Source organism: Calliopsis andreniformis, chromosome 6 (genome assembly GCF_051401765.1).
Source record: "Calliopsis andreniformis isolate RMS-2024a chromosome 6, iyCalAndr_principal, whole genome shotgun sequence".
Taxonomy (NCBI): Eukaryota; Metazoa; Arthropoda; class Insecta; order Hymenoptera; family Andrenidae; genus Calliopsis; species Calliopsis andreniformis.
The window spans coordinates 12460523-12487230 of NC_135067.1; the positions used below are offsets into that span (position 1 = coordinate 12460523).

A 26708-nucleotide genomic window follows, 5' to 3' on the forward strand; every position below is an offset into this window, starting at 1 on the left:
GCGTTGTTAATGGGACATTATATTAGTTTAATGAAGGAACCTCTCGTTTCGTGCTACCTTAATGTTCAGAGATCTAGGATCATTTGTACTCGCACTGTATTACGATACATCGTCAGATGGCTCCTCTGTTCAGACTACTTAATTTAATTAATGGATTTTAGCAGGTAGTCTTATCTCTGACAGTGGGCTAATAGATTTCAGGCAATTCCAGTTGAAAGATCGTTTATGATAACTTTAAAGATTCTGCATTTGTTCATAGAAAGATGACAGAAAGTTATACATTATTAAAATTGAGTAAAATTGAAAAACGAAATATAAGAATTCTATTAAAATCAGAAGAAACATTTGAGAAACGAAACAGTTTATATTTGTGCAGTCTAGCTCAAGTATAATGAAATCTTGATAGTCATAGCAATCAAGGTAACCAATCCATTGCTCCAAAATTAAATTTCAAGCTTCTTCCAGTATCACTTTTGATTCTATTTTATCTCGTTAGCAAGCAACCTGTCTCGCAATATCCTAACAGAGTAGACAAGGTTAGTTTCCAAGTATCGGGGCTGCAATTATCGATACAATTAAAGAGCGAAGTTGCAATTATGGAGACTATAAAGTGCCGAAGTTGCAATTATCGAGACTTCAACAGTCGAGAGAGTAAATAAGTATCGAAGCTTTAAGTAGCGAATTCATGTTCTACTAAAGTATCTTTCAACACACCTGCTTCGTGAACCCTGGAACGACTACCCATCACAATCAGACTTGAATCTACCCATCCTATGATAGGGTTCATTACGGTAGCATTTACATCAATGACGTAACAGCGTATCACCGAACGGTAATAAATATTATTCGCGTTAATAATCAGATATTTATGAACGATACACTGATCGTTTACAGTCGCGTATTAATGGCTCGACGCTCACGTGTAAAACGTGAATTATAAAATCAATTTTCCCCCCGTGCCCCTGAATAATGCTTCCCCGCGGTGTACGCAAAATGATTTACGTAATCGTCAGGGATACCGGATTCATCAAGCCTTTAAATTGGTTTTAATTTCTGACGTTAAAGCTGGGCTTCACCTGATCCCTTCGTACCGATACTTTATTTATATCAAAAGGAAATTAATTCAACGTCACTGGACAAATTTATGGTTAATTGCCGGAGTCGTAACAACTTGGACAGAGTTTCTTGTCTCAAAAATTGTCTCCGAAGACGCGCAGCAAGTTTGAGAATACTCAGGAACGTTACAGAGGTTCTAGTTTCGCGTAATAGTAGGATGACAAAACCTTCTTTCTATCCACACGATGTTATTGCATTACGTGCCTCTAGTGCGATTGTATCTACGATTCGAGCTACCGTCGAGTCATCGAGTCATCACGGTCCACGTGAGAACTGGGTCTCCTTTGGGTCTCTTGCTTTCTGGACAATTTTTTCCCTTTGCTGTGCTTTGTATTGGCGATGTGACAGGGGAAAAGGCTCGTTAAACCATAGTAGCAAATATTTAAAAATTGAAAATTGTGATATTTAAAGATACATAAATTTCTACAATCTGTTACAAAATTAATTATACTAAGTCATCTGATATTTTTAAGTAAGCATGAAAAGCTATAGCGTTAAGGAAGTTAAATAATTAATGCTTTATTTGAACCCAGAGAATAATCTCTAAAAAATACCTACACCTACTACAGTCTTAAATAGTCTTAAAAATATTTTGTAACCATATTAATCTCTTGCCTTCCGAGTTCTCTTGAACTACACACAAGAATAACTCAGTCACCAATTATTTAATTCCTATAAGATAAATGCATAGAAAATCAGCTTATCAGAAATTCATTATTTGAAATATATGTACCTATGCAATTTGCGTCACGAACGTGACTTGTCATAAAACAAGAAGCTAAATCAATACCTCGATTAATTGAACAGGACAATCTCCGTAAATTCGAAAAGATAGTTAAAAAATTCAGCTATAAAAAACTTTGACTTGAAAATTATTATGCACTTCTATAATCACATAGGTCTCGATAGATATTAATTATCATAAATGTCAGGATTCCATTATACGTTTAATCAAACCTTTCCTACCTTATTCGACAGCAGTCTATCTGACCTACGACTTTTGCCTGCTGGCTATCTATCACACACGGTAGATTCTACCGCGATACTAAATTAATGCGTGCCTCTCGCTCACGTTAGATTAAATGTGGACTAAAGAGGTGAAATAAGATTCTTGATGCGCCTAGACCTCGATCTCCGTAATGCTAACTACTTACGCTCGTAGAGCAAAGTGGCCGTCTCGTGTCTATAAAAGGCTTAGCTTGGTAGCCGCGACGTGGCCAGATTTACTAGGAAAGTAATTATACTGCGATTATTTCAGATACGTAGACGCTTCCATTCAGCGATCCTTTACTAGGAATTCAATGAATCTCATGGCGTAGAGATTTCCCAAGCGTAATCAAATTGAGGAAATTTTTATTACTGTGCGTTCAGCTAACGATTGAAATTTTTTTAATTCAGTACCGTGGCACTCTTTCACTATTTACGAGGCAGGATATAGAATATATGATCACTTACATTCGACTGCAAAAGTAATTGCAATTTCAAATCCCCTGTCTATAAATTTTTTAGAACGATGCGTATTTATGTTTACCTTGAAGGTATGATAAGTCATGTATAATTACTTTTTTTCTCGGTGTAAGTATCTACCATAATGTCTTTTGTAAAGTTAAAATTCCCAAAAATTTTAGCCACGTTTAGAGGCTGAATTTTCATCTCATTTTTCGAATCTTTTAGAATTTTCTAAAGACAAGGAATGCAAAAAACTGACGAGGCTCTTTTTATGAATTCCAGACGAACATGCATGCGTCGTTTCCATACGACGGCGGGCGCAGTAGTGGCGGAGGCGGTGGCGGCGGTGGTGGAGGCGGCGGTGGGGGCGGTGGTGGAAGGGGCGTCGAATATGGCGCCGTTCGCCGTCCCGACGCCCTCCTACCACCCCCAGGCCTCGACCAAACCGACCTCGTTCTCCACAGCAGCCTCGTGGACGACCCCCAGGTGAGCGACGATGTACGTAATCGCAAAGCATTTTCTCTATTACCATCCTACCGCGTTGTTTCACTTAAACACGCTGTTCTAGAGAATTTATGAAGCTTTCGAGTAGAGGGAAATTCATTCTTTCTAATAGAATCAACTACTCTGAGAATTTGTTACTATTTTTGTATTATTTTTAATATGAAGCTGTGAGGAGCATAATTTTAAAAGTAAACAAGGTTTTAGCTTTTTAATTGCTATGTAGAATCACTTTTGAAGTGCACTGCTGTTGGACGATGAGAAGATGGTAGTGATCTCTGATTGATTGTAGCATAGTAGATTTGTCTTATTTTCATCTGATAGTACTAGATAAGAGTGACTAAATTGTGCAGAAGACGTAAATTATAAGCACTAGACAGCTAGTGGTACAAGTAAATCTCAAGGTGTTCATCAGTTTTGAAAAATACGTGTAACAAATGAATCGTTCAGAAACTTGTTTCTTCAACTTCCTATTTTCAATTTAAATCTATAACAAAGTTATATTTTATAATAAATATTTCTAATATTTTTCTTTTTCTTTCAGAACACGAACGTGGACGATGGAGGGTTCATGAACGATCTTCCTCTCTTAAAAAGTAAGTACCTAGTGTCTTTCACCCCACTAATTATTCACACAAGACGCAAACAAATTCTGCAACTTTCCAAAGAAAGTAAGAAAATTAGCAATATATGTACATCCCTATATCTCCTTTCTTGGTACCATAATAGAGCCTGAATTAACCAGACCCTAATTAACCACAGTCGTCGGTAGCCAGACTCCCCATCATTTACATCAGGCACTACCAATAAGAGTACTGTGGGATCTTACTTAAACCTCAACCCATAACTTAATAACGGTCTCCAGGAAATATAAATACGAAGCATTAACAAGGCGTTTCCATATTCAATTCGACATTAAGCCTGTTAATCGACGTCGTACTACATTTCAAAAGTTCGCGTCTGCTTCCGCAACACACGGTTCGCTGCGTTCTCCCCGAAATGAAACATCGAACGAGGAAAACCCACCGACGGAAGTCACAATTCCATTCGCCGCGATTCAGCCTCATTATCAGAGTCGCCGTTTAAACTGGACACTTTATCTGGCCCTCGTCCTGTCGCGGGCAGCGTTACCTTTCTTACGGCCGCGTCTCAATTCGAGGCGCTTTCCCCGCGCTAACCAGCCGTCGAACGCCATCGGGGATCCCCTCGAGTCGAAATTTATTCCGTCGGGGGGAGTTTATGCCGCGCGAAAGCGCAAAACGCAGCGAGTCCCGTGGATAAACACGCGCGAATCGGGCGACCATAATCCCAGGGTATGAAACGCTGCTCCGCAGACCGGAAATATAAAGTAGCCACGCCGGCAACTTGTCGCTCTTAATTAGAATTTATCTCCCTCTGTGGCGTATCGGCTGCTCGTCCGTGAGCGTGGCTTGAATTTTAACCGCGAACGAGAGGTAAAAAGGAGGACGGCCTTCCTGCGCTCGTGGCGTCGCTCTAACGGTTGTAATTGCGGTCGATGTGGGAAATTAATCGAAATTGGTAGTCGAGATTCTTGCGCGTTAATAAGAGGGAATTCATTTTTTTTTCCTCCGCGTTTTTAATGCCCGAGTTTCACTTTGGAGGCACTGGGTTTCTCTTTGGAAGATGATTGGGGTAATTGGGGGGTTCAGGGAACCTGTAAGTCAGTAGATATTTAGATCGAAGTTAGAGTAACGAGTTGATGTGTTTCAATTTATCTATATTTGAATTTGCAATAGTTTTCAGAGAATAGAGTAGAAAAGAGGGGCTAGCGCAGGAGGTGCATTCTTCTACTCTATGACGTCAGTGGAAGACATTTAGTCCCCACATATGAAAAAACTAAATACAGAAGACTTTAAAATTAAAATTGAAAATATATATTACACCTCATTTCTACATATTAATTCTAATATATAGATTCTTATTATTTCCACATATTAATTTTATAAATATTCAATATCGATAGGTTTTAATCAAAGTCTTCATATCTTAAAATTGTCTATCCACTATCGAGGCTAAAACTCTAAGCTAATAACAAAAATTCATAGTCATGAGAGTCAATGTTATTCATAAAAAAGACGTACCTAATTAAGCTTCTATTAATTGTACTACACTATTCCATTTAGCGCCTCACAATAGCACAAATTCCTGAACCCGATCTGAAAGCCATAGTCCATCACAAACCCGATCTGCCATTCCCAGCGACCAAAAAACCTCAATACTATCAGCGGTGATAAAAGCCAATACACTGTCGACCCAATTAAACCTTTATCTCTGGACCGATTGAAAATCGTGACGGATAGTGGGTCGCACTTTCACGCCAATCTCGCTCCACATTCTCGGAACTATAAGCATATAGACTAGTCACGGCGCACAGAGGCAGGGATAGGCTTCTAATTGTGGAGCAACGACGTTCGTTCAACAGACGTTCTCCTCCCGTGTGGACGCGTAAATGGTTCTAGTGCGTGGAAAGGACAGAGGCGCACAGGTGCAAGCCAGGGACTGCCCAATGGGCACGGTTGCATAACGCTGTAACCAGTTGCCCAGTGTTCCTGGATACGAAGGATGTGTTGTGGGAACGTGACAATGAATAATTAGAATGAAATTTGTGCAGAGTTAGCTTGGGGGAGTGTACACGTAGGTATGTTGGCATCAACTTGCTGCAAAATTAAATGAATCAGTTAGCTGAGATTTAAAGAGAAAAAAGATTTGAGTGAAAGCTTGAAAATTTGAATATTAGACGAATTAAACATTTGAGAATTTGGAAACTTCAAAATTAGACGAGCTAAACATTTAAATATTTAAACCCCCAGAAATTAGAAAATTTGAAATTTTGAAAAGTAGAAGCTTGAGAATTTGAAAATTTAAAAATTATAAATTTGAAAATTTGAAAATTTGAAACCTCAGAAATTTGAATATTTGAAGATCAGATCCAGAAATTTAAATTAATTATATAGAAAGAGAAATAAGACTATCCTAACCACCCTACATAAGAATAGCCTATGGCCAACACTGTTTTCTAAAAAATCTCAGCACTTTGTCAGCCATATTTATTCACTTTTCAATTATAAAGTAGAGGGAACCCCCGACGGGTCGTTGTAATTCCTGGCTCCTCTGGACAGAGGCGACACAATAGTAGAAAAGGTACCGGTCGTGATACGCCAGCTAAATACGTTTCGCGAGAGAGGTGCGAAGGAAAAATAAGGGCAGAGTGGCGGATGCCCTCGGGCGGATCGGATTTCGTGCATTGTCATTGTAATTTCTTGGCGGGGCACAGTTTTCGGGGCGTTACTCACCACAGGGGTATTACCTACAGATGGCTGTTTGTTCGAATGTCACTGTGGGTTATTATATGCCTCGTTACTTGCCCTCCAACGGCTTATTTGGCCAGTTTTTCTTTTCCATTCGACGCTTTTCTACGATTCACCTTTGTCCCTCTTGCTTCCACCGACGTTGGCGACATTGTAGCGTCGAATTTAGAGAGGCTGGATCCGATGCGTGTTCACTTTAACGTAGCTTCTTTCTCTGGCGAAAAGGGTTCGATGCGTGGCATTTCTTGTTGTGCTTTTCATGTGTTCTTTCTTTTGCATTAGTGTTTAATAATTGAGCGTGAGTAGACAGTGAAAGGAAGGAGATTGAAGTCACGTTTTGGAGAAAAATATTGGAAGAAAGATTTTTTGAAAAGAATGACCGTGATTCGTTGCCTTGAAATGAGAAGTCATATTGTTGTTAAAAATTGCATTCTTCAATCAGTAACATAAAATATGTTTTTAACTCTCACCTCTAGCTCTGAGTACTTCAATTTTTTCGAGATTTTTCAATCATTTATTTCTCCTAAATTTTAGAAACGTATCACAAATATTCAAGTACTTCCTTGGTTATGGTATTCATATACAGTAGTAGTAGTACTGTAGTAGTGCTTGAAAATTTGGAATTTTCAGTTCTCTTGAAAAGTGTGGGATCGCCACCCACTTTCCAGTAGAATCAGCTTGTCACTCCTGGCATATTCAGACGATCGGCAGCAGCCACGATAAATACTATACACAGACGACACAACATACGCGTTCCGCTTCTCGGAAGCCGGTTATACAATTACTTGCAGCTTACCTTGGCTCCTTCGTCACTTCTCGACGTGCTCCAGTTTAACGTTGCTCAGAGGTACTGGAGATTTTTCTCAGGATTTAAGGCTCGAGGAAATTAGATTTTCCAAATTGACAATTTCACAATTTTATTGGTAACATCACTACCACACTTTAAATGCTGTGGTACTTACATACGGTGTATCTTAATATTAAAATTCTTTTAATAAATAGAAAATTGATTTCACATTTGGATGTACGAGGATTTTCATGTAATTCATAGAAATTCAAACAGAAATTGATTTAAGAAAACAGAAACCCTGTAATTTCAGAGAAGATTAATATAGGCAGCGTTCAATTTCTACTGCAGTGACATTTGTTGAGCCTAACTGCAGGCTCTAAGTAATATCTCCGAAAATCATAGGGAATATAAGTTCACGTTACATCGTGTAATTGGACATCTGTTGACATCTGCTTTAAATGCTCAAATGTATGAAACTCGTGATGATTACTGTCTCCGACAAATGAAAATACTACTATATTGCTATGAATAAAATAGAGAAAAATGTTTCAGATAAAAAGTAAGAAAGCACAAACATAAACTAAGTAATGATAAAAGAAGAAGAAAATAAGAAACGAAGACAAAAAAATAGCAATCTAAATATTAATTTCTCGGAAATCATTAGTCTGTTAAAAAGTACTATAAGTACTAAAATACAAATAAAAAGATAAACAGAATATATTGATCTAAGTTAATACTGAGAACACATCGTGAGAAAACATTATCACTCGCCATATTCGTCGCAAATACGCCGATTTCTCCGTGTTAATCCAGCAGGTATTTATTACCATCGTCAATATATTGTGCGACACGCCTAAACGCAAAAATGGCCGATGAATTTAAGGAGCGAGTAATTTCTTATTTACACTCGCATGGAGAAAGAGAGAACTGGGCCTATCTCCGCGTACGTGTAAGGAAAGCAAACGAGTTTTTGTGGTTAATCAGTTCTGCCGCGGCAACGGGTACTCTTAAGGCCGATCATCGGTGCCTGGCCGCCATTAGAAATAATTAATCATTCAAATGAGGCCACCGGCCGACACGCTTTTACTCCGTTAATGATTTTTCTAACTCATCTATCCCGATGGCTGGTCGATTAGCCTTCATTATTTGGTACCTTTTCGGGGACGTCAGGCGGTCCAAAAATGTTCTATATCCCTTTCAGAATTTTTTACCGAAGCATTAGAAATTAAAAATATTAGAGCAACCAAGAACAGAATTTTTTGTCAGTCAACCAAGACTCTAGACACACCACCAAACACGCCAATCTCAGAACGATGGAGGACACCCTCGAAGCCCATTCCTCCTCATCGAAATCGACTTCAATCGACTTCAATCGAACAGAGAAACGTCGAAACAGTAAGTGCCTTTTTACATTATGACCCGCTCGAATGGAGTGGAACTGTATGGGGGGCGGCCACCATCTTTGTGCAAGGGCAGCTAACCTCCCGGAATCAAGCCCTAATGAAATTAACGAGGACCACTGCTAAGTTGCCCCCGGGCCAGGTGGATCCCTGCCTGGCGAAAACCCCTGGTGAGACCCAGTGGCAGGGTCGAGAAGTCACACCCCTGGAGCTAGATGGTAACCAATCAAGGTCGAGAAATAAGTGAACTCGTTCGCACGCGACGATTGGTTAAGTTTCCGGGACGTTGATTGCCCAGGAAATTGTGCGTGCGCCTGGGCCCTCTGCACGTGCGAACATCGAGGCGGCTCGAAGCTATTCACTTTTGCAAATTAACGCGTCCCGTGCGCGAACTTTCGACCAGCGAAATTCTTGGGAAACTTTTGTCTGCTGGGTTAATAGTTTTCCAAGGCCGCGAGCTCTCGATGTGTACAGTCAACGCTCCTGTAACGCGATTAAATCATACCGCGTTTATTTCTGTCTATACTATATAAAAAAGGACATTATGTAGCTTTGTATTATAAAATAATAAATATAGAAAGAACGACGAGGTAAAGGCTGCATTTAACACTTTCGATTCTGAGCTGTTTTCCATTACAAAAACAAATATTGAATGTACTCTTCTTGCTCCAAAACACTTGGAAAATTGAAATGTACGTCAAATATTTTCTCTGTCGTATTTTGAATAATAATCGACACAGTAACATTGTGTAATAAGAAGACTAGAAAATAAATGGTTGCCTTGTACTTAAAACAATTAAGGCATGACATAATCCTGCTGAAGTTCCTGTGAGTAAATGTATATACGTGACTGAGAAAGATTATCTAAAAGCAAAGCTCAAGAATCGTGAAATACGTCTATCGGTCGAATGCAATGAAAGTTTGATGTCTATTTACATAATGTTGGGATTCAGCCTTGGAGAGCGAGCGATCTAACATGCTAGAGTCAAGTGGTACATGGATTCATTAAGTTAATCTTATTGTAATCTATTTTGCAATTGGGCGTGGGAGAATTTTTAGAATTGTTTTGGTCTAGTGTTCAGTGTTTAGATATTGGTGCTCATCTTACATCAGAATAAAATTGAGAATTAGATTACATAATTTCCATATATTTTTGCAAAAAATTTCGAACTCTGTTAAAAATTTTCTATTTTATACCCTAGATTAGAGAAATTCATATACCTACACAGTTTTTTCTGGCATCTTAAAATTATTACGTAACAGGAACTACATATTAGTTACAATAGCAGTTGAATTCAATTTCTAATTGCATTCCCTTATTTTTGTAAAAATTGATATTAGCACACATACACAACCGCTCCCTATACGGCTACATTATCAGAATATTTCTTCCACCACTAAAACCGATGAAAATATGAAGCCTTATTCTGAAACTATAAATTTCACGCGAAAATTAATCGCTTCTTCTTGGTAAAACGAAGAGAGTCTTATGTGTTAAGGGGTTAATAAACACACCTATGCCATATCAAGATCTATCACTCTCCCAGTTTATCTGATCGTCCCAGCAAGTGGCTATATTAACCTTTACCATACGTAACATTCAACACAGACAATTTACAGTTACTCTCATTTCCCTTTATTAATCCAAAAATACTTTAATCGAGGCAGGGCGAAATTGGTTTCATAATACGCCCAAAATTTCTCCGTACCAGCTGATACACTTAAGAGGCAAGATTACACCTGTTATCGCGGCTCTGATCAGCGAATTTCGAATTAACAGCTCACGGCAGTGTCTTAATTACAAAATAACAAAACCGAGGCTCGATTAATTTGCGGTTCAGGGCGAGCTCGTATCGCGTGCACGCGCGCGCACCGCCACGACTGTATTAATTTATCAATACACCTGTGTAATAATCGCGTTACGCAACCGCGTCATAAATCATAAATACACGGTCTCGCGAGCGCGTCCGAGCGACTCATTAAAATCATGGACACGACGTTGCATCGAGCCACGAAATGATTTCTCTAAACAGCCCCGGGCTATAGATAATAGTGAATCGTCGTGGATCACGGATCTCGCGAGGTTTCTTCTTCTCGCGGGGCGACGATTGATAAATCGAGGATCGCCGCGGAGCGATCCTCTCGTCTGAGCTGACTTTTCACTGACGTCGGTGTATGTATCACGCCGCGAGATTACCTTCGAGATTTTTACTGGGATTCCTTTTCAGGGGATTTTTGCGGTTAACAGCTTTGTATCTCATTAATCTCGACAGGCGTTTGCCCGATGGCAGCTTCCAGTGTAATGTAATTTAGTGATTGGACGGTGATTATTGAAATGTTTGACATGTGTAACTTGATCTTGAGGGAAGAGTGATATCTTCATAAATTCACTGGTTCGTTTAAAATGTGAGACTTTAGTCATACGATGTTTTACAGAAGCTAAAGATGTTTAGCCTTTTCTCTCTCTCTCTCTTTTATCAAAGAAAATGATTGTTCTTGTACGTAGGAGGAGCTTCAGTTTGCTGAATTTTTTATTTGGTTCATATTTGAGTTTGAATTCAGTTCTAATTGGTATTTTGTGCTAGCTTCATTTTATTTTTCTGTGACAAAGGGATACAGAGATGCAAGGAACGCAGGAATAAAATTAATAATATTTGGCACATTAAATAATTAATAGAAGAAAACAGAAAGTAGAGAGAAACCTATAAATAATTATAGAATTCAGTAATATAGATATACAAAGGATATCGTAATTCCAAAAAGAATTCAATCTGAATGGTCGAAACCTGATCGACACCTCGATCACCTTGACTCAATGAAAATTTCCTGTCTGCCCTTATGTGTCTCACGCCCTTTCCTTGCTATCTCAGACGTTAATATTGTCTCATAAGACGTATTAAATCACGTCTCCATGTGACATAGATCAGAACAGCGTTTTCAATCGTAGCAAGATCGTAACTAAGATAAAGCAGTCGTTGTTAGTAACAGTCGAGCAACAGACGTGAAAGTCACCGGATTCACAGATGTGCTCCTTTTTTTCGCACGATTTTGCAATCGGAAAGAGCGTGGCTGTTACATCCGGTCATTAGTCGCCAAAATGGTAATTAGAAATCACGAAAGGGTCCTATTTCACCGTTTTTATTCATTGCTAATCGTCTTGAGCATTGCGAGCACTACTTTCAGATTTTTCATTGATTGAATAATTAATAAAATTAATGGAGAATTCATGTAGATAATAACTGTTGAAGATACAGGCGATAAGTGTTCGATATACTAATCGCAAGTGTCTAGAAAGTCTCGTAAATTATTTTTCAGTACTTAAATGGTATCTATAAAATAAGCTTCTTGACAAGTTGGAGTTAATTATAGGAAACCATTGACACTGTACAAAAGCAACCCTTGACAAATTTTACGATTGTTTTTATAAGAACACAATCCAGTGGTCAGGAGCAAGACTGACGACATAGTGGAACCTAAACACTAGAAAACATAGTGGATATGTAATGTAACATGATGAAGGTATCCTTTAAAGAGACTTTAATCTATAGAACAAAAATTCAGTATGCTAGAATATCTTCTTGCTCTCCTGAAATAATATAAAAAGTCGACAAGGGCCATTTCTCTAATATCAAAAATATCAAAATCTTCAAATGACAAAATTCTCCTAATACAATACTCTCGATCTAGAATCGTCTAATAATCTAATCACAAACTAAGTACACTACCATGTAGAAGTATTTGAACACTTCCACATTATTACACTATGTAAAATACACGAAGTAAAATTCTATGACATAGTTTTGGCTACACACCTCATCTCAGACGATTATATAAACTTCACAAATACCGATAAGAATAACATTAGATACACAGTAGTGTAAGTACCTCAATACTCAATACTATGTTTTTCCCCATAACAGACTGCATCTAACTTTCCCTATCCCCTCAAAACGAGTCCACAAATGCCGAAGAAATTACCAAAGAACGTCCACGTATCTCTTGGCCAGCCATCAGAACAGGTTCGAATTCAAATTAACCACCATTATCGCGGACTTCCTGCCAATAAGTTCCACGAAACGGATTCACAGACGCGTGTCCGTGCATTCTTGATAAATTACGGGGAATTCACCGTCTGTCCTCCACCGATGGGACCCTCGTGTCTGCCTGCAGACTACCTGTGCAGGTGTAAGAGGGCTAGAGGACCACAGCACGTTTGACCCGCCGTGAAGTTACTTCATTGACGGCCAACGTGTTCCGGTCGTTGTGCTCCCGTTGCAGTCCAGCCCGTTTCCGCTGCGCTGGCACGAAAATTGCACCCCTCCCTCGGACCCATAATCGCTATTAGCCACAGCGAACACGCGTGTGAAGCTGCTACTGGCAATCAGACGGTTGCTAAACCTTGGACGACCGTCGAGCATCGCTTTCTTGCTCCGAGCGAGTCTTTTCTTTTCTGTATCGTTGATTTTATTGAATCGACAGGAAAACACCGCTGAATATCTCATCCTTTATGACTTCGATAAAAAGATGGGAGAGTTGGCAGGCAGAAAACAGTGTAGTAAAAAAGGGAATATTGTATAAGATATTATGGGATAACGTGATTTTAATACCCGAGATCAGAACAGATCGGGTTAGGTAATAAATTGATCTTTTATGAATTCGAAGAAATTTTGTGATTCTCTGGATGGAGTTTAATATTTCCGTGGACATTATAAGAGGGATGCTTAATTTTATGAAGTGTAAAGAAGGGCGATGGAGAGGTTCGTTGACTTGGAAAATTAAGAAATTTTAAAAGTACAGTTATGCACGTAAGTGTTCGTATAGAGGTTTGAAAAATTACAGATTTATTGATAGCAATCGATATTTATTGCTTAGACTAACTGTTAATTATTGCTAAAAATATAATTGCTGTAATTATTATATACTTATAGAATATGAAACAAATATAAAGAATATACATCAGTTACTATAAAGAAATCTGTTTTTCTCGACATGTGACATTAAATTATAAGATAGTATTTTATTAGTAACAAAAATTGCTAATTTCAGCCTGCAACAATTTGCTCAGAAGTTTTAATAATCATTATTCATTACTAATGAGAATAGTATTAATCATTTTCTTTTGAATCTTGAATAGTTTTCCATTTAGAATCGTAAGTAGTTTTTCTCATGGAATCATAAGAAATAGAAAGAAACTACAGGATTCAAAGATATAAATTTCAATCGATTTTCATGCACGCGTGACACTCATTTGCAACCGTTTTTCCTGGCACATGCGCGAAAAACGTTTTACATATTATTAGTCAAGTCGTTTTAACATCTGATTAACTGGATAAATGCTAATTCATAAAACGTCAGATGCAAAACAGTGTAATAAAACTGATTGATCACATATATTCTGGCGCTTATTTCAACGTTTATCATATGTTAACGTCCAAATACATAAAAAACGATACATGCATTAACGGTAATACTGGTAATGATAGAAGGGACAGATGATAGTGCGTGAGTAGAAATTGTCACCGTGTAATTCTACTACTAACGACGTCAATAGAACTACTTATTCCATTAACTATCGGTTTGTGAAGTTGAAAAATGTACTAACGAAAGCAACTCGGTTTAATTAATAATAATTATTAAGGCAATGCCCATTTATCTTGCATATTGTCTAAATGTCAACGTAGAGTTTACCTAAATTACCTAAATTCATCTATTAGTATTCTACAAAAATAAAAAGAAAGACAATTAAAATTACAAATAGAATTTAAAATTCAATGATACAATATAGAAACAGATCCAATTATTTTCATCAATCTTCTACTTCTCATCAGAAGGATACATCACAAACTTTCTCTAAAAATCAACAAATCCATAGATTTTATCGCTGTGTTATAAATTCTTTAGCTCAGCAGCAGGTAATACATCGTTTGTAAATTTCTCGAGATTGTAGCTTTCCTTCATCACGAAATGCAAACTCGCCCACGTTCTGCCTTTTGCTACTCGTTAACCAGTCGCTTCGCTCTCGAGATCCATTGACGTCTATAGAAAAAAGTTTTATTCAGTCCTGTGTTCGAGCAGCGGCGTCGATTTATCGCTGTTCGAGAGTTTAATTGACTGCCCACGCTTTTACGGTATCGCTGCGATCGATGGTCTTTGACAAACGATCGGCGATCGCTGCGCTCGGTTCAGCTGTATGATATATTAGGTGAAAAACTCATCGTTAGATCAGCCACGTGACGGGATTTCAAGATAAATGGAACCCAGGGAGTACACAGGGTGTACCCTTTCAAGTGGTACCCAGTGTGGGGATGGATTTATTATCTCAAACAATGAGGAAACGTATGTAAGTAGTAGAATGGAATGGATTCTCTTTAATTACGTGTTCGATAAATTCTTCAAAAAATTCAGTTCAGTTTGTCAGCTAGTAAATTGCGAGCAGTTTGGAAAATGGATATTGGAAAGCTGTAGTATCTGAGAAGTTATTTATTAGTAGTTTATTTATTTTTATTCCTACTTCTCAAGCATCTCTGTAATTAGACATTAGCTAGGCTGTTACAAAATCATTCTGTAAATATAGATTAATAATTAAATCGATGTCGCTGACACCAACTAGAAATGAGTACAGAATTTTGAAACATAGAGAAGGTAGAATTCAAAGTACAGCAGAATCTCGACTATACGCAGTATTTGTTCTTTAAATTTGAGGATATTAGGTGTAATAATAATGATAATACAGTAAACATTAGATCACTGGTTTAAGACCAGTATCTTACTAAAGCTAATAAAGATAGCTATCAAAAGAATATTTTCAGGTTTAATCTTCAAAACCTAAGTACACGACCCAAGAAGACAAAGTGAGAAACGACCTAAAACAGTGTTAAATTAATCAGAACTACGCCAACCCTTCTCCAGTTAATGGTGATCAAGTATCAAGCCAGGTAATTGAAATCACAATTAGCAGAAATCAAGCGAAGCTAATTATCGCCACGGTACGCGTCAGGGCAAACGTAGGCGTAGATGTACGTAGAAAGAGCAACGTTTTCACGGTTCTCTAGCAGTCGTGACCAGGCACCTTGGCACTTTTGTTTCACTGGCGACGGTAATATATCCACGTTTACCGAGTGACAAATTATCTAGTGGCGACTTCCTAGACGTTATCTCGGCTGAAACAAGACGGCGGCAATGCCGAGATGCCGTGGCGAGGATGTTGCCCGTGAAATACACGCGCGTCGCCCCTGCTGCGGACCCTCGTTGAAGAGAAGGTGAAAGATGACTGAAAATCTCATTAGCCACCAGACCTCGAAATTCATACGGGAGAATTTACGAGACCAGATTTTAATCGCGATCGATAAATATGGCGTTACGTTTGGCTACTCCTCTGACCCCCTTTCTGCTATTATAATCTAGTTCAGAGTAGATATGTTGGTATCGGTCGAATCTTTATGAGAGGACTTTTGTTGTTTTAGTAATATGAAAAAATTGATGCTTAGTAGGTTATTTGAAAAGGTTGTAACAGTCTCGTTAAGATTCAGGATTTATACAATCCTCGAACGACTGAAACTATATGTATTCTGGGACACTGATTATAATAATGCAATTTTTGCATCGAGAAGGATGCCAATACGCGACCGCCATGACACCAAGAAACCGTTTCTGAAAATGTCATAAGACCATTTATCGCTGACCGCCGTCTGACTGAATTAACGGATACGTGACTTCGTAATTAACTCACGATCGATTGACCGATAGCGGGCTCGACCGATGAGTGAGACGGTTTCACAATTCGCACGGCGAAAGGTTAAAACGACCCTGGATAATTACAGGTTTTACGCGGCTATGGCGAACGTGAGCAAAGCATGAGTTATTCCCATTAAATGAGTTAATACGCACCCGAGCGCCGTCGGCGAGATGAAGATAACGGGCCGATATGACTTTCGAGGGAGTCAGTGCACCTTTGCATTTGCTGGAATCATACTTTTCTGACATTTGAAACTTTTTCGAATTTTCTATCTCAGTTTTGAATATAAGGTATATTAGCACAAGTAGTATAGAGGGATAAGTCAACTCTGTCTTATGGTTGACCCTCTCTCCTTAGAGTGCCATATTATTTGTAAAGTATCTCTGGTGAGCGTAGAAATATTTATTGAAACAATAGAGTAACAGAAGCGAAACTAAATAAAAATAAAAGTTGAATAAAGAATTAAATTTGACTTTCTAGGAGAAAGATAAAAAGATTTTATAATTCAAGTGATTTAGTTTCTAAACAATTTTTTAAAGTTCTAGTGTTTGTAAAAAGAAAAAAAAATTTTTACTTGTTTTAAGAAGTGATTGCCTCAAAATGGACGTACTAGGATGAAACAATTTTTATTGCACTTAAAATTACCTACTATCATTGCAAATATTTCTAGGTGTATCAGAGACACTCTATAGATTGCAGTTTCTACGTATCATCCATCATAATATCACAGTTACGAGCTATTCTACGCACCTGTCTGTATCTCTTCATAACCATAAGAGAACTCTAATTCAAGGACCAATTTACTCAATATTTTGTCTTAAATGTTTGTTTCTGAGCACCCTATATATCATGAAGTCTACCAAGCCTGCAATCATCCAGCAGTGCTCGAGCTTCTCAATATGAACGAATTGTCAGATGAACGCAATCGACAACCAGCTTACCGTTACACGATTTCCTACCGTCTCATTCTCGAGATTACAATTTCTAAGCGAGGAATAAACCCAGGGTTCGATTCGTTCGGTTCGGCGTTGAAATTTATTACCCGTTTGACCCGACCCGTTCGATCAGGACTTCGATACAGATTGATTCCGCTTGACAACTTGTTTGCACTCTCTTCCTCTTTCCCTCCTCATCTCTCTGCCTTACATTTTCATGAATACAAATGGTTCAGCGAAATCTATGATCCGTGGTGTACGGTCGACAGTGCAAGCGGTAATCGTGATCGGTCCTGAAAGAAACGATCGTGCACGCATAATATACAGGATATAAGGTTTCATGATCTTTTCACTTGCAAAAACGAAAAATCGTAGAAATTCCTCGCGGGTTTTTCTTCCTGGCGAATCGGTAGAATAAGAATCGACTAGTTTTTAAACGAATTCTGAATTCTTAATAAAGTGAATATGAAAATAGTGTTCGATAACTTAGCTGTTTCACTGGAAGTATAGTATATGTGATACCTACATTCGTACGCGTGAATTCAGCCTGAAAATATCTATAAAAATACCTAATACTACCATACTTGAAGAAAATTTGATTCTGTCTAGTACATACATGTATTTGCAATAATTCATTTACTTAATATTGTGGAATATGCACAAATAAAGGTCCTAGATTTAAAGTTGATACTCTAAATCTACAAAATTATCACTGCTAAGCACAAAAAAAGATTTCTAATTTCGAAAATTGAATACATTCCCTAATAATTAAATCTCAGCTTTAAAAAATTTCACAAATTTCAAGCCTAAATGAGACTTCCTTCCTGAAGGGATGTTTATTAACTTCACACAAAGTAGAAGAGGATATATTGCATATTATCGTATTTCAGTTAAAAAATACCATACTTATCGCTTCGAAACTCACGCTGCCATAAACCATAGATGGTAGCTTATGATCGAGTGAAGCAACGATGAAGAGTTTCAAGTTATAAGTTGACCATCGATTTGCCTTGTAATAACACGGCTTTGTCCGATCCCCGCGGCCCTTATATTAAGCATTCCAGAGCAGCGATGTAATAATGCCGGACTATCGGTGCATAGAAATGAAAACGGGCGGCATGGTGAATTTAAAATATTTCGCGAGGATATTGGCCTGATCACGGTTATGCACCTATACACAGTATAACGCAATTTCAGAAGAACCTTCTGTTTCGGTATTCCCTGACGTCGGAAGAACCGCTGGGATCTTTGACCTTTCATAGGAGTACAGTACAGAGTAATCTTGACAGGATTATTGCATTCCTTTTTGTCAACCAGAAGAAATTAATTATAAAATATTCACTAAGGAAGATGGTAATTATTGGATATCCTCTAAAGAGATTTGTCGTCTAGTTGGACAGAGAATTTTCGTGTCTTCTGCATGTAATCATAAATTCCATTCTATCTTAAGCTGAAACATTCATTCTTGTGACAATCACTTTTATGGTATTCTTAAAGAGGGTTTGCTAGTTATTACTAGAAAACTTTAATATGCAAACGAAGGATCCCGAACTTTTCAGAATTTACAGTTAACTTTAGAATAAGAACTTCGAACTCAATCTACAAATTTCTAACTTATATTCATGACACCATAAATTTACAGCACACAGTTAGTAAACTTGTTCAATTTAAGCAAAATTGGAAGCATGAAAATCTTTTAGTCCACCATATTCGACATCAGTGGAATTTTTAAGTAGTAAAACCCTACCATAAAGTGGAACATCTAGCTTTCGCTCTTCCAAGACTCAAGGGCCTCAACACACCTTTTGACTAACTTACAATGATCAGGAGGGATATTTGATATATATTTGACAAATTTATTTTGTTTCAGATATGAAACCATCGGACAGGAGCGAGAAGGCGATGCTAAGTGGGAATGCGCAGCCTTCGGACGTGTTCTGTTCGGTTCCAGGACGATTATCGTTACTAAGCAGCACCAGCAAGTACAAAGTTACGGTAGCCGAGGTACAAAGACGACTATCGCCACCGGAATGTTTGAACGCGAGTCTCCTTGGCGGAGTCTTACGAAGGTAAGGTATCGCCTCGAAACTTTGAACCTTTACCGCAAGGCCTCTGCAGGCTTCGTTTACATAATAGAATTTTCTAAGTGGATTAACCCCCTTATAGCCAGACAATGATACACTTGTTGCCTGACGCTTTTATGGTCGAAGCAACGAAATATTGCCTTGACTCTTTCCTTAAATATTTAAGGGAATAATATTTGCATATTTTCTCGAGATCAAGAAATTTTGTTGGGTTAGGAAATTGGAGATTTTTGAGTAGCGATCTCTATCAGAGATCTGAGAATATAATAATGCTTCTTCTACTACGTTATATACATGATAATATAGTTTACTATTTTTTATACATACATAATTGTGTTGGTAATTATGCAAGTGGTCTGAGTAAAAACTCATTCAGTATTGCTTCGAGTTATATTGCAACATAAGTAATAAATTCAATTCCTTCAGATTCTTTAATTACCAGCATAATGATCTGAAACCCTAGATTCTCTGCAGAGCTTCTAAAATTCCTTCAGCAGCAAGTGAGACTTCATAACTGTGTAACTCTACACTCCTTAACTCCTTCACTTTCCCATTAAAATCATTCAAGCAGGTACACTTCCGAAATCTGTCGCAGTCTCTTTGCTTCCGTCCCTATTAACCCCCCTCCGTCAACCAATCATTTCACAATCCCCTCGTCGCGCAAATAATCCAAGAAGCCTCTCTGCAAATCGCTGTAATCATAACTCTACACTTGCCCGTTTCATCATCAACCACCGAGCCCAGCTCGTTCAGTGCCTAACAAGTATTTTAACGGTATCTCTGAATCGTGGATGATGTTTCATCCGAAATCTAGCGCGTAACAGGCGATAAGGACGAGCAGATAGCGCGGGCAACGCGTACGCTTCCGGACATCTGTCCACCGCGAAGAAAAATCCGTCATCATATCGGGAGGGGGAACAATGGTCGAGATAGGGGATACCGCGGAAGGCCTAAGCGTACCGATATCTTTGAACCGTTACGCGGCTCTATCTACACGGTTTAATTAATAAACGTGCGTTCGCCTTTTATTCGGGCCACCTCATACTCGACCACGGACAGCCACCTGATTTATGAGTTTCTCCCTTGGAAGCGGGAAGCGCTCTTCTTTATCTGATCCACCATTTTACTCGGCCAGAACACTATCCGTTGCGCAATGCTTTATCACCGAAGGCATGGATAAATCACCGTGGCAACGGCCGGATATATCTCACGCATGCGAAACGTACGTAAACCTGGTGCCCGAGCCAGTATAGACGCCTCGTAACACCTGATTTTTGCGAGTGGATTAGAACACGGAGGGGCGAAGGGGCAGCGTGTCTCGTGACGCAGCTGTGAGAAGTGATAATGGCTTGTCTGATACTCGAGATCCTGAGGCGTGAGAAAATCAGGGGTACAGGTCAGTGTTTCTGTGGGTTCAGGAAGGAGAAGGTTATTGAGGAACATTCGTGTGGTTTGTGGGATGTTTTTGGGAGAGGTAGGTATTGTTGAGAGATTTTAGTGACTTTTTGGTGTGCTCTGGGTTGGGAAGTTTTAGTGTTAGTGGTTTCTTTGGATGAGTCTTTTAGGTTTCAGGATGTACTTAACATGTTCAGTACTGATGATGTCAAGATATCGAGCGGGCTGAAGCATCAGTTCATGTCTGAAGATATCACGGGATAAAGGAGAAGATAGGGCAAGACAAGGTTCCTGTATACTAGGTACAGTGTGATCCTGTCGTTTGGAGACTCGAAGACAAATCTGATACAAAAGTATCGCAGTAAGAACACTGTCTTGGTATTGTATATTTTCATAGAGGCACTACTTTGAGCCTTCTAGCGAGAGGATCACCCAAACTGAACGTGTTAATTGCATATCGATACTTTGTCTTGAAATTTAGAACGCTATCTTGGTGATCAAGATTTAACAGCCTCCTAAATACACTACGAAGCAACCCTTGTGCAACATTGCAACAGTCTCCAGAGCTAAACCAAACTTCATAAAAAAAGAAAAAGAATAGAAGGAACTGAAAACATGAGATTAAACTGCCAATAAACGTAGTCGATCTATCGTCCATGCAAATGAGACATTAATAATTGCATAGGTTCGAGTGTCAATTCCTAGGGTACGAACGACCCTCGGGCTGTCAGGGCGCAACGCAACCAGCGATGGTATAATTCATCCATTCGAATAGCGATCTGGCTGATAATTACACGCGGCTGGCTCTCTTGCCACCATAGATTCTACCGTGCCCATCTGCCTTTCTTTTGTCTCTCGCGGCCCGCCTCTCCCCTTGCACTGCTATGTTCCACCTTCACGGTGAATTAAGGTTTACGAGCGAAGGCTTTACAGTGCTCCCAACGATCTCTCGCCTGGCCTATGACGGGTACAACCCCCTTCCTCTCGATCGCTGCTGGCTTGAACGAAATTAAAATTGCAACATGGTTTATCGACTACCCGACACTGACGAGTAATTGATATTTTATTAGTCGTTCACGACGATTACGAAATTCGAGTTCTGGGAACGACTTCTTTAATTGGGAAGTTCGCCAGCGAAACTGGAGAATCGTGGAAGTCTTGAGACAGTGTTACAAATGGGTATTTTCAATTTTTCACATTTTGGATATTGAAATGTAGATTAGGTACACTGTTTACGGAAATGGTTTATATTAATTGTTTTCTGTTATCTAAAAGAACTACAAGTTGAAGAATATTCAAGAGATTTATCATATCTACAATATCCATCAGGTTCGCTAACAAATCTTACCTTATTTTATCTATCATTAAATTTTCTCGATTATTGACCACTCAACTTTAAAATTATGAATAAATTCTCGTCAGAAGTTGAATGACCCATAAACCACAATAATCCTTCAGATAAAAATATAATATATCTATATATCTTCAGATAAAACATGCAAGTTAGATCTAACCACCAATCAGGCTGAATTGAAGAGAATCTTGAAAGCATAGCAGGCGAATCTTCCGCGTCCATAGTAATAAAAATGTCAAAGGGCAAGAGATTGACTCGTCGTTTACACGTCATACGCAGGGAGTGTTATTGACTTTTTAACAATCCTTTACGATAGCGTAACGTCATTAACTTCTTCGTGTATTTAAATTACGGTCGATTATGTCGGAAATAGCTATTCAGATTCCACTCTATGTATTGTATAACGATCGCGCGAATGTTTGCCCGAAGTTGGCGCAAAAAAATTTACGCTGTTCGAACGGGGAAACGTAAACGCGCGTTTTTCACGTGAGCAATCGTAAAAAGGTAATTCGAACGTAATGTTTTATTCATAATTTCGCGTTTCGTTTTCGTGTCTGCCCGTTCTCACAGCCCGTTAACGACTTTGGGAATTACCACTAGCTACGAGGTAATTTTGCATTGTAATTCCCTCTGTTTAACGCAAAGCATCCTCTGATAACGTAACATTGTAATACTCTGCCGTCATTATTGTTTGTCGACAAGCGAACAATCTCAACCTGTAATTCTTTAGAAAATTACATGCACGTGTCTATATAAAATAATATTACGAGCAAATAATGTTACTTGTTATCTGCTTGAACATTGAACATTTTATATAAATTATACTTTTCTTATTTTTAAGCTTATGTAAATTTTGTGCCTCTTTTGAAAATGTAGATAAATACCGGTACTAGATTAACAAGAAAATTTTAATGAGAAATATTTTGTTACATGCTTATTTTCGTAAGAGTCTGATGTAACTTCTCACAAAATATTTTTTAACAATCATAGATGATGCAAATAATAGCAATTGTAGCGCAACTGATGGTTATTTGATGACATCGTAAATTTTCTTCCATTTTCTCACTCGTTTATCTATTTCTTCCACTTTCCTTTTCTCCCTGGTTCATTACCTTTACGAGCAGAAGTAGGATTTATGATCAATAGTCCTATTACATTGTAAGAGATCTTAAAGATACTATTGTCTGTACCAAGCATGCAAATAATTCCAAGAGGAATAACGCCAGTCATTACGCTCATCTTGTTAACTTGGTCAAATATCCTAACGTCTAAACTTGATATCAACTCGATAAAATGAACAGAACAAGCAACATTGAATAACTTAATTGGATTAGGAAAGTTAAGTAGAACATTCCACGTTTACACGGACGTACAGTGTAGTGCTTTACAAACTGCAAACTTGCCAAAGAATTTTATTTAAACGCTAACTCTAAACTCCATATTATCTCGAAAAAGTGAACAGAATGAAAAAAATTAAATACATAATTTGATTATGAAGACTAAGTAGAAAATTCCGTGTCTACACAGACATTCAGTAATGGAGTGCTTTACAAATTCTAAACTTGCTAGAGAATTGTAATTAAGAAAATAAAAACATAGTAACAAAACTAAAACAATGAAATACTAAATTATATTAGAAGCTGTATAGTATATTTTGTATAACTTTTTATAAAAAAAAATTCTCCCTTTTTGGTCTACGTATTAAAACACCTATTTTGAGAGATAAATAATTTTATCTTTATTCCTCTACGATTTTAATAAACTTGTTCTATTTTTATTATCGACATCTCATCGGTGATCCTTACTTCAGGACACGTTTGACTATAGACCCTTTGGTTTACTAATATAAAGCGGCAGTCGTAGACGATTAACGATGCCAGTATTCGAGAGTGTCTCGAGTAATCAGGGGTGCAAGCTATCGTAGGATCCAGGCAGAGGGATCGAGTCGAAGGGCGCGAAGGAGTAGAAATCTTTGCGAGCGAACGAACTGCACGGCTTTTAAGAAGGCGAGGACGCTTCTCGTCACAAGACTCGATAATGAGCGAAGGATTGCTCTCGTCACGTTCAAAGGAGCCCCTGTGACAGAGTCGATAATAAATATATGGGAATACTTATGACACGAATTCTAGCTATAGCTTCAGTTCGAGTCGAACACGCACGAGAAGGAAAGGATTTATTGTACAATGTTATGTAAAAGTATTGTCAGTATAAGAGTGCAAATCTTGGAAATAAAATGAGAGATAGTCCTTATGCAATTTGCATGCAAATTTAGGGGAGAAGAAATGGTGTATATTTTTGTGATAGATGCAGAACTATAAATAGAAATTTATATAGTGTTGTGTCTATATAAAGAAGGAATTTAAATATGTTTATTTTTAAAAATTGAGGAAAGAATATGTAAATGAGAATGTATACGATTCAAATTTAAATGTACAGTTTCTGGACACTTCTGTGTATTTTAGGTTGCACATATTTGTAGTGAAAATTATACAAATTTATAGTGATTCGTGATTTTTAAGAACACATGACGATTTCTCAGATAAAAGAATCGGTTTCTAATTTTTAGCATTCTGACATTTATATGTCAGTTATATGCTAGGGTATGTGCATAAATTAAGTAAATTAGCAGGGTTCTTAACGCTGACAAGTTTGACGTTCTACCTGTCTGATTCAAAGTTTCTTATTCATCTGAATACATATATATATAGCCGATAAAAAAGTCATTTCGGCTTCCATTTTTGAGTACAGAAATTTTTCAAATACTTCTCGTCTTCATACTTCACCTCATAAATTATATCAAGCCAGAAACGCCAAAAGATTATAACAGTATTATCACAAAACCTGTCAATGATTTATGTTTTAAGAATAATCTATCAATTTTAACACCAACTAAAACTAAAAAAAGCAACACAATTTCCCTAAAAAAAAAAAAAAAAAAATTAATTTTCTCAGAATTTCAAAGAGGGACAACTACTCGAATCTTCAAACCTCTAAAAAATCAACAGTTTACCACAAGATCCTCTAAAAAAAATGAAAAATCTCGATGCACACATCTCCATCAATTCCATTTTACATATTCCCCAAAGTTTGATCGACAAAAGGGCAAGGCGCAGGGGATTCAGCCGATCCGAAACAGGCACAACAGGTTTATCTTTCCCCGAGCGAAACCGATCCCCGAACCGTGAACGTTCACAAATTACCGCAGGAATTCCCGAAGCAGGGCACACTTCTAAATCAAGCGGGCAGTATCGCTAGTATATCTCGACATCGAAGGGATTACAGGCGGTATAAATAAAAGCAGCGTGTCCTGGGTTCGACGCGTCGCGTAGCCGCGTTGCGAGGACCGCGAGACACGGGAAAGGAGCCATCGCAGGAGCGTAGATCCTGGGACAGATACGTGTATTAAAATGTTGTAGCGGTAAAGTGTATTAATTGCCGAGCGAAGCGAAAGATTACTGGACAGACCGGCTGCGAGAGGATCAAACAAAGGTGGGCGATACGCGTATGTTACCGTTACGTTGGTCCTCGAATGATGGATGAATAGGGTGTGTTAAGAACGAGCGTTATCGACCACTCGACGGCGTGTCCGCGAAAGGATGCGTACTTGAGAACCTGTTCAACTTGCCACCGCTCTTTAAGCTGAGATTGGTCACTCTTTTGGGATTGGTCAGACGTCGATTATTATACTCGGGTAGAGGCTGTCGAATTGTCTTCGTGGAAGTAGCGGTAAAGGCACAGGCTTTTTGGAGGACTGGAGACAGTACAGTGGACTAGAAAGTGGAAGAGTTGAAAAGAACTAGGAGAAGGGTGAAAGGTTAGAAGCTAAGTGTTAAGGGTAGGAGGAGGAATTTTTGGAGCATGAGTCAGGAGTAGAGGGTCAAGTCTCTTGAATCAAGTTGTCAGCATTTTTGCATTGAGATTGATCACTCTTGAAATTTGTTAGATGTCGATTATTATTGTATTTGGGTAGAGGCTTTCGAACTGTCTTGGTGGAAGGAGCGGTAAAAGTAGAGATTTTTGGAAAACTGGAGATAGTAAAGTGGTATCTTCTATAAAAATAGAAGATAGAAAGTCCTTGAAGTGGGGTACAAGCTTAAGAATTAAAAATTAAAGACAGAGACACAAAAATTATGAGACATGGATCAAGGATAGAAGGTTAAGATCCTTGGATCCCTTGGATCCTTGGAGACTGAAGAGGTCATGGGCCTTACTTAGTATGTTCTTTACCAGATTAATTTGCATGATAATTGCTAAGGATATTTCCATCAGACCATGCTCACTCTTTATTATTTGACATTCTTAATAATTCTGCGAAATTATATTAACTTTTTTACATTGATACACTTTCAGTGAACCTTAAATATATTAAGAACAAAACACACATAAAGAATATAATTTCCCAAGCTCTGACATCTACGTCTTCTTCAACTCATCCTCATTTCACTCCGCATACCCTAAGTACTTTAATTCATCATAAATCCTGACATTTAAATGTCACATCAAAAAGGGAAATGTTCAAGCAACAGGATTCTAGTCTTCATTTTTATTGCACAAAAAATATATTAATTAACATTTTTCCGTGTTCGATATTAACATTGCACGAGAAAATTAAGTTTCTTA

At 38.2% G+C, this 26708-nt stretch overlaps 1 protein-coding gene across 1 annotated transcript in view; it reads left to right on the plus strand.

The window, feature by feature from the left end:
* The window catches only part of Tfap-2 (transcription factor AP-2), an 85523-nt gene that overhangs the window by 49353 nt on the left and 9462 nt on the right, over positions 1-26708 (plus strand). Inside the window, exons 3-5 of the mRNA XM_076380535.1 lie at positions 2848-3063; positions 3611-3662; positions 19126-19324. Of these exons, the coding sequence (XP_076236650.1) occupies positions 2848-3063; positions 3611-3662; positions 19126-19324 (467 nt within the window). The remainder of the gene's footprint in view (positions 1-2847; positions 3064-3610; positions 3663-19125; positions 19325-26708) is intronic.